We start from the raw sequence: 16,857 nt of genomic DNA, 5'->3' as shown, positions 1-16,857 counted from the left end.
GTATTTACATGTATGTACATTTTGACAAATATTTTGTATCCTGGGCAATTTAAAGAATGAAGAATAGTTTAAATACAAATGGAAAGTATAATATTTGATGATATCAATTTATAATTTTGTATATAAAACCAGAATTTATCACTTTTTATGAAAAAACGAAAATTCCCCAAAATTCCTGGCAGCTGAAAATTCCAGAAAGTTCCATGGATATTTTCCAAAATTTCCGGAAAGTTTCCAGCCCTTTGCAACCCTATACCCCCCCCCCCCCTTCATATGTGTGCCTTGAGCATCTCCTACAAGATGGATATGGCACCTAACAAATTGCATATACACTCAGCAAAAAAAGTTCTTGGACACTTATAAAGTTAAAATATTCCATATAGATATTTGATTAAAGGCAAACTATTGTATGTCAACATGACCAGACAATATTCCTCTTCCAGTATGACATGATATTTTCATGTGAACAGTCATGCATGGGTGGTTACATGCTTTAAACAATAGCAATGTCAGGGAAAGAAAATTGCAAGAAATGAACCATTCAAATGCTAATGATCATGGACATCCTATAGGCATACATTCAACAATTTCATCAGGTTGTTATCATTTGAATTGAATGCTTATGAGATGCATAATGAGATGGATCTTTTGGACACTCACTTTCAAGATGAAGCTTTCCAACCAAGAGCGTGCAAGAGCAATATGAATGTTACAGTCTGGGCAGTCATTTAGACAAGTGGCTCGATATTTCCATGTTTCACCAACAACAATTTCAAATGTGAACCAGTGCTATTTGGCTACTGATGAACGTTAGAGACTGCGACGTCGATGTGCTGCACTCATTCAGAGCCAGGGTGTACAAACGAGATATTGAATTTTCTTTTGCTTATGCCAAGATACTAAAATCTGACAATTTTTTCATCGACTAACTTTGACTTAAAATTCCAGTGGAATAGTGATGCATCCAAGGTGGTTAACTTTCTCTTCTCTTTTAGAGTGGTATTTGACTTTAAGTTTGCTTTCATCGTTTAATGGAAATTTATGCCACATAAACTTTCACAACTGAAAGAATGACTGATCATTTTCTTTTACTGACATTGCTATTGTTTAATGCCTGTAACCACCCATGCATTACTTCATGTCATACTGGAAGAGGAATATTGTCTGGTCATGTTGACATTCAATAATTTGCCTTTAATCAAATATCTATATGGAATATTTTAACTTTTATAAGTGTCCAAGAACTTTTTTTGCTGAGTGTATAATATTGTTATTCTTTTTCTTTTTATATTTTCTCACCTGCAAAGCATCGTCAACATTAAAATCTTAACGAAGGTTAAGTTTTTGAAATGTCATCATAACTTAGAAAGTATATGGACCTAGTTCATGAAACTTGGACATAAGGGTAATCAAGGATTACTTAATATTTTGCCTAGGTTTCAGGTCACATGACCAAGGTGAAAGGTCATTTAGGATCAATGAACTTAGACCATGTTGGGGGAATCAATGTTGAAATCTTAACCAAGGTTAAGTTTTTGAAAAGTCATCATAAATTAAAAAGTATATGGACCCCGTTCATGAAACTCACACAGAAGGGTAATGACCTATTACTAAAATCCTGCCTGATTTTCAGGTCACATGTCAAAGCTCAAAATTCATTTAGGGTCAATGAACTTTGGTCATGTTAGGGGTATTTTTTAAATTTCTATTGTAACTCTGAAAGTTTATTAATCTAGTTAAACAAAATTTAGACATAAGAGTAATCAGGTATCACTGAGCATCCGCCGCGCGTTTCAGGTCACATGACCAAGGTCAAAGGTCATTTAGGGTCAATGAACTTTAGTCATGTTGGTATTTTTTGAATTGGCATCATAACTTAAAAAGTTCATTGATCTACTCATGTAGTTCATGAAACATAGACATAAGGGTAATCAAGTACGTTTGCACATGTTTTAGGTCACATGATCATGGTCAAAAGTCATGTTGGGTCAATGGACATAGTATTTTATTATCATGAGTGTTTTCTTTTGTGAATAATTATTCAATAGCTGTTTGCAAAGTCAGCACTGCTGCTATATCGAATCGCTTAATGCAGGCGAGACTTCCAGACGTGTTCCACTTGTTTCATGAACATATTAATTTGCTTGCAGGTGAATGAACTTCGTCAGGAGCTTGAGATCCGTGGCTTGAATTCCAAAGGTCTGAAATCTCAGCTCATTGCCCGCCTTACCAAGATGCTCAAATCAGAGCAGGAGATGGAAGATGCAGAGCCTGCTGCCATGGAAACAGATGGAGCTCTAGATGATTCTAAGGAGGAAATAAAGGATACTCCAAAGGAGGAAGATGTTTCAGAGAAGGATAAAGAAAAAGATAAAAAAGACAAAGAAGAGAGAGAGAAGAAGGACAAAGAGGATGAGCAAAAGAAGGAATTGATTGTGAGTATAGTTGAAACCAAGTAGGCCTTTTCAAATCTCAAATATAATGGGGGTTGGTTAAATCTTTCCATAGCCCTTAGGTCTCTATAATTAATATTACAGAGATGCAGTTAACTTTCCTGGTTTTTTTTTAATCTGTAGTCCTCATTTTGTCATCTGTTGCTTCCACTGACTCTCTCTCTACATGCCATATCCAGAGACAATCATGGCATGCCACATGTCTATGTTTCTGGCTTTTAATCAGCTCCACTTCCTTCTAACCCTCATCTCTCTCTGTAATCTATGGCCCGTATTCTGAAGTCGGGTTTAACTTACACCATGGTCTAATTCTGTGCTACAATGAAATAAAAACTGGTTTTTGTCTCACCTGCGAAGCAGAGTGAGACTATAGGCGCCGCTTTTCCGACGGCGGCGGCGGCGGCGTCAACATCAAATCTTAACCTGAGGTTAAGTTTTTGAAATGACATCATAACTTCGAAAGTATATGGACCTAGTTAATAAAACTTGGCCATAAGGTTAATCAAGTATTACTGAACATCTTATTAGAGTTTCATGTCACATGACCAAGGTCAAAGGTCATTTAGGGTCAATGAACTTAGACCATGTTGGAGGAATCAACATCGAAATCTTAACCTGAGGTTAAGTTTTTGAAATGTCATCATAACTTAGAAAATATATGGACCTAGTTCATGAAACTTGGACATAAGGTTAATCAAGTATCAATGAACATCCTGCATGAGTTTCACGTCACATGACCAAGGTCAAAGGTCATTTAGGGTCAATGAACTTTGGACGAATTGGGGATATCTGTTGAATTCCAAACATAACTTTGAAAGTTTATGGATCTGATTCATGAAACTTGGACATAATAGTAATCAAGCATCACTGAACATTTTGTGCAAGTTTCAGGTCACATGATCAAGGTCAAAGGTCATTTAGGGTCAATGAACTTTGGCCGAATTGGGGATATCTGTTGAATTCCCATCATAACTTTGAAAGTTTATGGATCTGATTCATGAAACTTGGACATAATAGTAATCAAGCATCACTGAACATTTTGTGCAAGTTTCAGGTCTCATGATTAAGGTCAAAGGTCATTTAGGGTCAATGAACTTTGGCCGAATCGGGGGTATCTGTTGAATTACCATCATAACTTTGAAAGTTTATGGATCTGATTCATGAAACTTGGACATAATAGTAATCAAGCATCACTGAACATTTTGTGCAAGTTTCAGGTCACATGATCAAGGTCAAAGGTCATTTAGGGTCAATGAACTTTGGCCGAATCGGGGGTATCTGTTGAATTACCATCATAACTTTGAAAGTTTATTGGTCTAGTTCGTTAAACTTGGACATTAGAGTAACCAAGTATCACTGAACATCCTGTGCGTGTTTCAGGTCACATGTCCAAGGTCAAAGGTCAATGAACTTTAGCCGAATTGGGTGTATCTGTTGAATTACCATCATAACTTTGAAAGTTTATGGATCTGATTCATGAAACTTGTACATAAGAGTAATCAAGTATCACTGAACATCCTGTTCCAGTTTCAGGTCACATGATCAAGGTCAAAGGTCATGTAAGGTCAATGAACTTTGGCCATGTTGGGGTTTTTTGTTGAATAACCATCATATCTCTGTAAGTTTATTGGTCTAGTTCATAAAAAGAGGACATAAGAGTAACCATGTATCACTGAACATCTTGTGCGAGTTAGAGTAGTATGCAAAGTCAGCACTGCTGCTATATTGAACCGCGTGATGCAGGTGAGACGGCCAGAGGCATTCCACTTGTTAGTGGATGTATTAAGTGATTTTTGCATGAAAGACATTTTAGACGGGATAGCAATCAAATGTAACTTTTTTCTATATGGTATGAAGCAAATTTTAACCTTATAGGCCACGGTACCAGCTGCGCAGTGAACTTAAAACTACCTGTATCGACCGCACAAACTTTCCTGGTTTTTTTTTTTAATCTGTAGTCCTCATTTTGTCATTTGTTGCTTCCACTGACTCTCTCTCTCTAAATGCCATATATCTAGATACAATCATGGCATATCTATGTTTCTGCGTTTTAATCAGCTCCACTTTCTTCTAACCCTCACCTCTCTCTGTAATCTATGGCCTGTATTCTGAAGTCAGGTTTAACTTAGACCATGGTCTAACTCTTTGCTAAAATGATGGGAAGCCAATATGTCAAAATTTTGAAAAATATAGAAAAATGTTGGAGAAGATTTGATGAAAAGCTGTCAAAGTATAGCAGAGTTATTCATTTGTTAAATTTTGGTTTCATGACATCACAGACAAGCAACTTCACCATGTGTCATGTGATATGAATTCAATTAAATATTTTTTTTCCCAAAAAAAATGCAAAAATGAAAGTCAGTTTATTTGTTTAAGGGATATATCATCAGACATATCATGTTATACCCCATTCTATAATAGGAATAGTTGTATTCATCAGTCTTCAATTAAGAATGGAATTTTATGGAATTTATATTATATATGATAATTTAGATGTAGGGTTTTAGTGGCTCAGATATTTTTTGACATCTTGTGAGATTGATTCAAAAAGACAAAATATTAAAACTGATTTTTAATGTGTATGCCTATGAAACCCATCCAATATTCAATATGCCCATGAAAACCATCAAATTCTTGGTCACCATGCTCATGATTTACAGGATTGACATAAAATGGTGAGTAAAAACATTGTTTTTTTTATTGATTTATGTTTATCTTTGTGGGGGTATCTAAATAAATAATTATGTTGGATTACAAATTTTCATGGGATGCGTAGAAATATTGTTACTTGCTGAAGAACAATTTTTTATATGCATCCCATTCAAGGCTATACAATATTCCCTGAATATATTGGGGAGCTGCTCCCACATGCCATCACAAATTAAAAACTAAAAATTTAGATAATCCCTTATTTTTTATTTTAATCAAACCTTCTTTGTTTTGCTTTTATCAAAACCCAACTTATCATAAGGGTGAACTTCCTCTTAACCCTAAAAGGACTAGGGGGGGCCATGATGCCACCCCCCCCCCTCGATGATTCCGAAACCCAAAAAGATAGCGCAGCATGATTTTATGACTTTTTCCTTTGAAGTCTTGCACAACTTTTGAGACCAAATTCACAGCATACGGGTATACCATCGCGATGTCATGTGACTTTACAAGACGATGTCATGCCGAAAATGTCTCATTTTTATACTTTGTGTACTAAGTCTATGGGAGATAAAAGTCATAAAAGGGTGATTATTTTTCATTCTAATTGGTCTGCTTAATTGATTTAGGGTTTAATTTAGTTATTACATGGTCTGTAATTACTTCCATTGAAAAAAAACAATGAAAAAGAAAAGATGAAAAACAAAGAAATACATAAGGAAAAAATTGGCTTTTGCAATTTTTCTTTGTGGAAATATGTAAATTAGATTACAAAGATGACATCTAAAAAAAGTTTGCTCTAATTAATAAAAGAATGCCCCTAAAATGCTAATTTTTGTTTCACATACTCTAGATAGGCATCTGATCTAATTATTTCACAAAAAAATATTTTCTTATGTATTATATTTTCAAAATTTCTTATATGTTTCTTTGTTTTTTATTTTTTGTTTTTTATTGTTTTTTCAATGGAAATTAATTGATTTTAAGCAATGAAAGGAAAAATAATGATACATTTATAAATTTTGGCTAAAACACTATTTGCATTGGATTTGTACACAAATTCACATTTTTGAGTAATTTTTGGTCTGCATGTACTTACGAAATGTTGTGTAATTTCGGAACCTCGTATCCGGGGTCACAATTTTGGTCTCAAAAGTTGTGCGAGGCTTGAAAGTAAAAAGTCAGCGAGCGATGCGGTCAAAATATTTCGAGCGGGGGATTTATCGCGAAAAGTCTTCTTAGGGTTGAAGCTGCTTCTTTGAAAACCAAACTTTTGTCATCATATAGGAGAAGATCTTTCATACAATTTACCCTATTTTTTTTATTGCACTGTAATGATAAAGCTTTGCTTTTCTTTCAGGAAGAGGAGAAGAGGCGCCAGCGAGATCGAGAGAAGCGTGACCTAGAGTCACGATATGCCATGCCTGATGGTCCAGTAATCTTAGTTCATCCCTCACCCATTGCTAAGAGTGGAAAGTTTGACTGTTCTCAGCAGTCTCTTAGTGTTTTGCTTGACTACAGGGTAGAAGATAACAAAGAACATTCTTTTGAGGTAACTAGACCAGCTTGTATTCACTTGGTGTAACTGTCTACTGCAGAGCTACCAACCATTAGGAAAAAAGCCTAATTATTACGCTTTTCACACCAAATTACGCCAGTACGCTTTTGACTTATATTTCTACGCTTTTCAGTGCCAATAGCTTTGTGCAAAATTTTAATGCATAGATAATACATTGCGCAGCGCTGATCTCATATAAAGGTGGCAATTACTGCCATTGCATGCATGATAGTATCACTTTCTTTACGTTGCTGTGCATGTGATGATTGCCTTGGTTGGGCAGCGCACACTTCTACTCCTTTTACATGTATTTCCATGGCAGTGTACCTTAGTGTGCATTGCATTGCATTGCCTATGGAAGATTCTTGCATGAATCCATATCCAGTACCCATGTGCGCAAAACGGGAAAACCTTTCCATTTTGTTTCCAATGAAGAAATCACCATATTTGAGGATTGTTTGATCAGGCGCTGATCAGTTTAACATTTCATGTATCGTGGATTAGAATTTGCGTCACTTCTTTGGATTGTTAAAATGGATTATTTGATGTGATGTACTACAAAGGATCAAATGTTAATGATTTCGCGGACTTCGCCTGCTTATCCAGTTCAGCGAAGCCTCCAAACTTGCTTCTTTTACTGTATTAATTATGCTAATTTTATTGTCTTTTAATTTCTTATGTATTTCTTTGTTTTTTGTTGTTTTTTCAATGGAAATTATTGGTAATAATCAAGACAAAATTAATTAAAGTAGAAATAATGATACATTTATGAATTTTAGCTAAATACACAATTTGCATGATGTGGAAAATGTGAATGTTTCTTCCTCTCCTATGCCACAAAATTCTTGTTTACGGTACCATATCATACATATACTTTGCAATGTACAAGAATGGCAGTGCTGTGTGTGTGTTTGTGTAACTATGAGGTGAGTGTGTAAGTGGCCAATTATGTTGGAACCTTTCTTTCTACACTATCATTTGTAGACAAATTGATCAAGAACAGCAGATTTTCGTGATACTTTGAAACCTCTTATCTTTGTTTCTTGGTACCTCAAATATGCATGTAAATGTGAGAAGGATTTAAAAAGAGAGTGTGATGACTTTTTTGCGATTAGTCCAAAGTCGGGGGGTGCGATTAATCCACGAGTGGGTTTATAGACCGTTACTTACGGTAAATAAATTGCACATTTTCAATTTTGTGATGTTAGTGACAATGTAGACATCTCGGGTTATTATGCAAAAGCACTCGGCGCTTAGTGCCTCATGCTTTTCATATGTTGTAAATATCCAATGGGTGTACTTCATTTGTTATTCATATAATGCCTAGTGCCATACACATCCTATGCATACTGATATATGTCTTTAAATTATTTTATTATTTTGTCTAGGTTTTCCTCTTTGCTGAGTTATTCAATGAGATGTTACAAAGAGACTTTGCCTTCAACATGTACAAAGCTATCGTCAGGGCTCCAGAGAAGAAAGAAGAAAAGAAAGATGACAAGAAGGTTTGTTTTACCTTATTCATTTAAGCCTTATTCATTAAGTAGATCAAGACTACCTCTAGTTTTAGTAAATCCCTAACTGTTAGTCACTATTATTATGTTGTGGATGAATGAAATAAAAACTGGTTTTTAGTGTAATTTTTGCATGAATTATATTTTAGACGGGATAGCAATCAAATGTATCTTTTTTCTATTTGGTATGAAGCAAATGTTAACCTTATAGGCCATGGTACCAGCTGCGCAGTATACTTATTACCTGATATGCCAGAATACTGACCTGAAGCCTTGTGACTTGAAAAACATGGGTTCTAAATGTCAGATGATATTTTAAAAATGACATCATCTTTGTAGTACATTTCAGAATATTCAGTCAATAATTTCAGTCAAGATTGGTATTGATTTTAGAAGGTTTTCGCATAAAAAAACATACATAAACTCTGCAGAGAAAGCATTCAAAGATACAGTATGTTTTGTGTTTCTTTTTTTCTTTTTAAATGTTTCTAAAACATGGTTTTTACCAATTCCATTAAATTTCATTATTTGAACAATAGAAATTCTGTTTTTCCATCAGATGTGCTCTATTTCATCCTTCAGAATGGCATCTCTATTTGTAGAGGTTATTTTTTGTATTACTAGTAGTAGTTGGTAGACTATATGCTTATATCTACTCTTTATGGTTGACATTGCAGAAGGATAAAGATGAGAAAGAAAAGAAGGATAAGAGGGATGAAAAGAAGGAGGAACGTAAGGATGAAAAAGATGAGAAGAAGGAAGATAAGAAAGATGATGAACCAAAGACGAAGAGACGCAAAACAGAAGAAAAGGATGCAGACAAAGAAGAAAGGAAAGACAAGGTTAGTATAGGTTTTTTGTGTCTTTTTTTTCTTTCTCAATTTCTATGAAGATGGTTCATGTTATGAAATAGTTCCACATAGGACTGAGTGAGATGTGACTTAAATATTTACTTTTCAAATATGATCTATAATATGGGACAAGATATGTTACTTCAAAATTTTAAGCTGTGATTAGGCTCAACCTTCAATTCACAAGAAATAAGAACCATGTTTAAAATAAAGTTTCAAATTTCAAAGAGGTTACCTGTTACTTTTTAGCTAATCCGGCCCAAAGGGCCGGATTAGCTTATGCCGTGGCGTGTTGTCCGTCATCTGTCCTCCGTCTACAATTTCAAAATGCTGCTTCTTCGTCATTTCAAGTCCGATTTCAATTCTGTTTGCTTTATATGAAAGCACTAGGTGGGGATTCAAAACTTCTACACAGAATTTTGAAACTCATTAAATATGCTAATATATGCACATTTTTCAAAATTCACAAAAGAATGCTTCTTCTCTATTTGTTGACTGATTTTAGTTTTCTTGCTTCCTTCTGGTACAGCTTCATGAGGTTCAAAAAAATTCTACACAGAATTTTGAAACTCATTAAATATGCTAATATATGCTTCTAAAAATTCCCATAATATGCTTCTTCTTCATTTGTTGACCAATTTTGGTTTTTTCTTCCATCTGGTAATGCTTCATGAGGTTAACCAAACTTATAACTTCTGAATGTTTCCATGGCGAAGAAGAATAGTGTAGTAGGTTTCACGGTACACCATGTATCTTTCTTGGGCAAGTAATGGTCCTGAAAAGGACCACCCAATCTCGACGTTTCGACAAGTGTGTTCTTGTCATCCTCAGGAGAATGAGCAAATTTTGTAAAAGCAGGCCTTATATACTCTGTTGAAGTGCCATATGCACTGTATCTCGCAGGGTACATGTCTCTGATTGGCTAGATAAGTCACATGACATCCACATATGCGGATATGGGTGACAACACACAAAATTGGGCGCGCAAAACTTGCCAAGAAAGATACATGGTGTACCGTGAAACCTACTACACTATTAACCAAACTTCTACACATAATTTTGAGTAGAAAATTATTAATGCCAATTCATGCAAAATATATAAATCACAGAAAATGCCTCTGCCTTATTTGTTGACCAAATTTCAAAATGCTTCTACAATACTTCTACATAAAATTATGGTACTCATTAAACATGCTCATTTTTGCTCATTTTTTAATTTCACAAAAAATGCTTCTCCTTCTTTGTTTATTGACCGATATTGATTATTTTGCTTCCATCTGTTAGAGCTTCATGAGGTTCATCAAACTTCTACAGAGAATTTTGAAATTTTGACCAGAAAAATTTGTATGCGACATTGATTTATGCACATTTTTTTAAATTCACATAAAATTCTTTAATTCTTGACCGATTTTGATTTTTTTTCTTCCATCTGGTAGAACTTAATGAGGGTCACCAAACTTCTACACAGAATTTTGAAATTTAGAGTAGAAAATTATTCATGCTAATGTATACTTCCAAACTTTATTCAGAAATCACAGAAATGCCTCTTCTTTATTTTTGGACCATTTTTTTTGGGGGGGGGAGTTCCATCCATCAGGTAGAGCTAAATGAGGGTCACCAAATCTCCACACAGAATTTTGAAATTTTAACTAGAAAATTATTTATGCTAATTTATACAAAATTTATTCATAAATCACAAAAATGCTTCTATGTCATTTTGTCATCAATATCAATTCTGTTTCCTCAATTTATGTAACTAATATCATTCACTACAGTGTCAACTGGACTGAAATCAGAATTGTGTTAAATTTTGTCGCAAGATGCCGGATGAGCTTCACATCAATGATGTGCTAGTTTGAGTAATTCCACAAAAGTTGCCCCCTGGAAGCTATATTGGGATCTGTACTAGTTTCATCTAGTTCAGTTTTGTATAACATGATGTGTTCTATTGAAATCACTGATGAACATAACATTTACTCTGTCACTTTTGAACAGGATGAAGAACGAAAGGAGGAAGATAGCAAGGATAATGATAAAGATGGAGAAGAAGAAGAGAATGAAACAAAGAGCAATGAAGATGATGACGATGATGGTAAGATGATCCATCTCAAACATCATTAGTGTTTCTTTGGCTATCTCAGAAATAGCAGCATGGCTAGGGAAGTGTATCAGCAATTTATAATATTAGGGAGGGCACCATAAAAATATACTTCTGTGTTTTTAACTTAAGAATAAGTCAAATATTTTTGCATCACTCATTATACCTTTATAAATTTCTTCAGTTACTAAGAATAATTATGGTAATTTTTAGGCTTGAGTACCTTCTTGTAAAGATACAAACCAGCGTAGCTATACATCTTTTACAAACCATTTATAGTTTTAATCAATATCAATCTGTTTACAATCCGTGGTCTAAGACCCTTTTTGTTCATGTGTCTCTTGCAGATGAGAAGAAAAAGGGAGATAAAAAGAATAAAGATGATAAGAGCAAGCCGAGAGTTAAGATAGAAACACATGATCCTCATCTTCTTCTATCCTGCATCTACTTTGATCAGAATCATTGTGGTTATATCTTAGAGAGGGACTTAGAAGAGATACTGTATACTATTGGTGTTCATCTATCAAGAGCTCAGGTAGGTTGGTCTTTGATCAGAATCATTGTGGTTATATCTTAGAGACTTAGAAGAGATACTGTATACCATTGGTGTTCATCTATCAAGAGCTCAGGTAGGTTGGTCTTTGATCAGAATCATTGTGGTTACATCTTAGAGACTTAGAAGAGATACTGTATACCATTGGTGTTCATCTATCAAGGGCTCAGGTAGGTTGGTCTTTGATCAGAATCATTGTGGTTACATCTTAGCAATTTAGAAGAGATCCTCTACACCATTGGTGTTCATCTACCTATTGAGTACATCAGAAAAAACTCTGTACCTTATTGATTATTGTTTGAAATAAGGCATGAATGTAATAAAAGAGATCTGTGTCTTGAAAGCCGTAATCCTTAATGAATTACAGTAAACCTCATTCGTATTGAATCGCGTATTGCAGGCAAGACTGCAAAGAGGCATTCCACTTGTTTTAAAAAGTATGCAGGGGATCTGTCTGAGGGACTTTATCTTCAATATCCATCAGCACGATCATATCCACTACCAACATATTCATCATCATCATTATCAGTACTATAATCACCACCATCAATACTGTCACCATTACCATCATCATTGTTATCATCGTTATCACTTTTAGCACTTATCCTTTCTTTATTTTCTGTTTTCTTCCAGGTTCGTAAGCTGCTTCAGAAGGTAGTCACTAGAGACTGTTGGAGTTACAGAAAGCTTACAGATGGACCTAAAAAGGACAAAGATGACACAATAGATGTTAAACATGAACCTTCTGATCTAGATCTTTCTAAGGGTACGCTTGTGATTTTGATCCTTAATCTATCATTGATTTCAGTAGTAAATAGACAATGATAATGGCTTCATTCTTGAGGACTTAGAGCTGTAGTAGTCTGTTAATGATAATAAGTAATAGATGCTGGATTTATGTAGCACATTTTCCATTTGGAACAAAATGCAACTGTTATTACTCTGGCTTTTGCACAAAGACTCCTCTTAATTCTGGCACTTAAAGCATTTAATAGGGCTGCCAACCAGTAAATTTTTGTCGTATTTAGTATGTTTTTGCAACCAAATGATGTTGAAGAAAATTATGTCATGGCTAGGATTTAAATCAATGACAATGTTTGAAAGACAGAACCACTAAACCACATCCCTTCCACAATTCATCCTTCGCATTGTTAATTTAATCCTTACAATTTAAGACAATGTTTGGATCTATTATTTTATATAATCAGGTAATCAAGCGATTCTTGATAGTATGTCATCTGCCAAGAAAGGATCGAAGACCATGGCTCCTGATGGTGTTACCATGGTAAAGTATGGTGGAACAGTGATTGATATTGCTAACCTATTGAAACAAGTACAGAAGGCTGATCAGGAGAGATCTATGGCAGAGAAGAAGATTGAATCTTTGGAGAAACAGATAGGTATGTAGTACCTTCATTGAAGTTCAAAAAATTGATGCCATGCCTTGAGGAATGTAGCATCTCCTGAAACAGAAAGACTGATTTTCTTTGACATTGTTGTAAGGTACTGAAATCTTTGCATCTGATTGGCTCAGGACAAATAAGTCATTGGAAAACACTGACAAGATGTTAATGAAACATTCCCCTGATTATGACTAACCTTCAATGTCACCATTTGAAAATTATCCCTCAGGATTCATATCATTGTCTTCTGAATCAGTTTGTAATTTGAACAATAGGATTACATTTACAAAAGTGGTAAATCACAACATGGTTCATTCCCACTTTCCTCAAGCCATTTTGTTGTTGGCCATTTTTTAGATTGACACACAAACATACAGAATCGACGTACATTAGTAAACTACCATAATTTTGGCTGAATCTACTTTATCATTTAGCTTTGCAGCCAGCTAAGCTAGCCATTGAACAGCCCATCCATTTCACACCAATTAAACACTGTGTCATTTGCAAGCAGTAAGAGGAGAAATTATCACTTCTATTTAGCTCAAAAAGATTGGGTTTCAAAAATCATTATCTATCAATACACACTTAAATACATTGCTGAATATATTACAGTCCCACCTTTGCATTTGTGTGATAATTTTTTTCTTTATTGTTAGTTTGAATGACTTTTTAGTTTTAGCTTTCTTCATCTTTCTTTCGTTCTTTCTTTCGTTCGTTCTTTCTTTCTGTCTTTCTTTCTGTCTTTCTTTCTGTCTTTCTTTCTTTCTTTCTTTCTTGCTTTCTTTGATTGTGTCCCTTTTCATTTCTTCTTTCATTTTTTCCTTTCCTTTTTTATTTTGTTTGTTTCACTTTTATTACTTTATTTCCAATTCTTTCCTTTTTTTCTTTCCTTTTTTTTTTTCTTTCTGTCTTTCATTTCTTCTTTCTTTCTTCCTTTAATAGTTATTTTCAGGTGTTGTGTGCCCTAATCCCCTAAAACTTACATTTAAAAAATTGTTTGTCATGATGGAAAAATAAGATTACTACAAAAAAAACACTCATGATATATTGCAAAACGAGTCATTAGTTAATGAAACAGGATTTTTTTTTTGGGGGGGGCAGGTATTTTCCAAGTGCATTGCTAAAGCACCCTGTGACTAGATCACAAAAGCTACTTATATATTGGTAGACTACGAACATATCATTTTTTTTTAAATTGATATTTATACAAGTCATGGAATGATCATAGAAATTCATTGAATTTGATTTATTAGAAAGAGTATGAACCCTCCTGCTGTGTTACCAGTTTTCATTAAAAAGGCATATTCTGTTTCCAATTCTGTTCGTTCAATTCATGTTAGACAATACTCAGACCTTTCATTGATTGTGTATTCTACTATGTGTAGATTTTTTTACACAGGTTCTATTTTCACGGTGAACCAGAGGCTTTAATATGTTTTAATGAAAAGAGAACTAATGTGTACAACTTAACTTGGTTCATCGGATAACAAAAGTATCAGTCATTAAAGATGCATCTTATCATACAGTATCTACTTTTCTTTTTTGCTCAGACACCCTGAAGAGTAAGGCCAGCTCCAGTGAAGCTACCGTTACCAACGTCAGCGGTGAGCTGCTAGACGTCCAGAAGAAACTCTCTACTTCTGAGCGTGCCCTCATCGGCTCATCAACTCGCTCCAAGAAGCTCATTGACGTCATTGGGACCGCTCAGAAAAACCTGGATGAAATCATGCTTAAGTTTAACGAGGTCCTGGAGGAAGCCCTGCTGCCCCCTACAGTCAAGATTCCTGAGAAGGTTATTGAGAAAGGCAAGGAAGATGTCAAGGTTAAGACAGAGAGCAAACCTGTTGTTAAATCAGAACCAAAAAGCCCAAGAGTAGAGAAGTAGAGATTTGCATTGGGTAGTTTAATACTGTAAGCACTTAGGAAAGGTAAATACAATTTAAACTACAATAAATAGCACCCTCCTTGGTGACCCACGACAAGTCGGGATTTTTATTCATTTGTTGATAGACATTTTTTATTGAGACAGTATCCAGCTTTGTTTGCAGCAGTGCTAACCACCTGTTGAATTGCCAAAAGTAATTTGATATTATCAATAAGATAATGATTGGTTTCACTCGATTATTTCATCTTGAATAAGCTGTTTGAAAAAAAAAACTTTCCCCACGCAAAACTCTTGTCTGATCCCAAAATCTTTGAATTATTTGTTTTGCCCATTAGTGTACAAATACGATTGTGCTGTATCTTGTGAATCCATGGTAGTTCATTAACTGCCAAACTACCTAGCTCATTATAGTGGCCCTGTTAAATGATAGAGACACTCCAGGTTGTATGACATGTATTAATTACATTTTCACTATTAATTCAATTAGATTTCATTTTTAGACCCTTTAAAATCATGTTTGGTTATTTGTTGGAAGTAACAACTTTTCTGTTCTCAACTTTCATTTAAACTTGATTATTGTTGATTATTGCCAAACATTCCGATTTTTAACAAATTTTAAAAATTTATTTTTATGGATGTTTTATCAAAGATGAGTGAATATGAGGTAGGATGCAGGGGGATGGTGATTTATTACTAGTCATAATTTATTGACAAGCTTTATTACTTGAATTGTGAATGACGACTAAAAATCAAAAATTAGACTTGAAACTCAGCTGTCCTGAATCTCAGTGAAATTATACGCTACTTTGGTGGAATAAATGATAATAAATAAAAGTCAGACTTCTTCATTATGCACTTGACCTCATATTACGAACAGACAAATGTAAAATGAGTGATTTGTTTGAAACCATATAAGACAAATTTCTATTGTTTTCAACTGGAATAAGTATTGCAAAAGACATACCTGCTCAATTAAAAACAATCTTTTCCATGACATATTGTTGTTTGTATAAAGTAATAATTTTAAATGTTTTGAAACATCTAAATATATGTGAAAGGGAATTGAAGTGCGGTACATCATAATCTTATATATGCTCTATAAAGAAGAAATTGGTTTGTAATTGTGTATTAGATTCAAGTAATTTGGCAATCCTTACATGTTCATGCAGGGCTGAAATAACACAAAATAAAAATTCTTTTGTTTTAGAGAGTATGCACGGGGTGATAATGTTATCTTCTTAAGTAATATATTAATTTGCTCTCAGAATTATACATTATGATTTATTGTTAAGTAAACAATGTGCTCATTTAGGATAGAAGGGAGACCAGAGAGGATGATATGCCCACATACTCTGATTAGTACATTTGTGAACTGGCAAATCTGTCCATTGAAATGTTATTCAAAATGGACATCATAGATTAATTTGATGGTCTTTTTTTCTTGTGAGATAAATTGTTTCCCTTAATGTGGAACTGGAAATATTTGTTTCCTTTTCTTTTATAAAGTGTTCTGTTGTTGATTACCTTGATATCAAACTTATTTTAATATGTAGGAATAAGAGAGAGAGAATGGTGAGAGGGGAAAGGTAATACAAAGAGCACATAAAGAAAGATATATATAGAGATTAATGTAAATAAGAGATATAGAAATTAGAGGAAGTGAAAAACAAGATAGAGAGGAAGGAAAGAAAGAAAGAAAAAGTTAACAAATAAATAACAAGTAAAGTAAGTAATTAGTATTTTTTTTAAGCAGAAATGAATAAACATTAATAGATAAATTATTTGTCAATTAAATCATTGATTGATTAATTAATAAGGAAAAGATGAAAGAAAGATACATAGAAAAAGAAAACGGAAAAAAAATAGAATGGAGAAACCAAGGAAATAAAAGAA

At 34.1% G+C, this 16,857-nt stretch overlaps 1 protein-coding gene across 2 annotated transcripts in view; it reads left to right on the top strand.

Moving 5' to 3' along the window:
• The window catches only part of LOC121428559 (cell division cycle and apoptosis regulator protein 1-like), a 61,521-nt gene extending 45,077 nt beyond the window's left edge, over nt 1–16,444 (top strand). For both annotated transcript variants that reach the window (XM_041625266.1, XM_041625267.1), the window contains exons 13-21: nt 2,151–2,435; nt 6,463–6,654; nt 8,049–8,165; nt 8,852–9,016; nt 11,021–11,117; nt 11,471–11,658; nt 12,310–12,442; nt 12,885–13,076; nt 14,630–16,444. In XM_041625266.1, coding sequence (XP_041481200.1) covers nt 2,151–2,435; nt 6,463–6,654; nt 8,049–8,165; nt 8,852–9,016; nt 11,021–11,117; nt 11,471–11,658; nt 12,310–12,442; nt 12,885–13,076; nt 14,630–14,964 — 1,704 coding nt within the window. In that variant the 3' untranslated portion in view covers nt 14,965–16,444. The remainder of the gene's footprint in view (nt 1–2,150; nt 2,436–6,462; nt 6,655–8,048; nt 8,166–8,851; nt 9,017–11,020; nt 11,118–11,470; nt 11,659–12,309; nt 12,443–12,884; nt 13,077–14,629) is intronic.
• Nucleotides 16,445–16,857: the final 413 nt, after the last annotated feature.

This window comes from Lytechinus variegatus, chromosome 15, assembly GCF_018143015.1.
Source record: "Lytechinus variegatus isolate NC3 chromosome 15, Lvar_3.0, whole genome shotgun sequence".
Taxonomy (NCBI): Eukaryota; Metazoa; Echinodermata; class Echinoidea; order Temnopleuroida; family Toxopneustidae; genus Lytechinus; species Lytechinus variegatus.
This window is presented reverse-complemented; position numbering and strand designations above follow the sequence as displayed.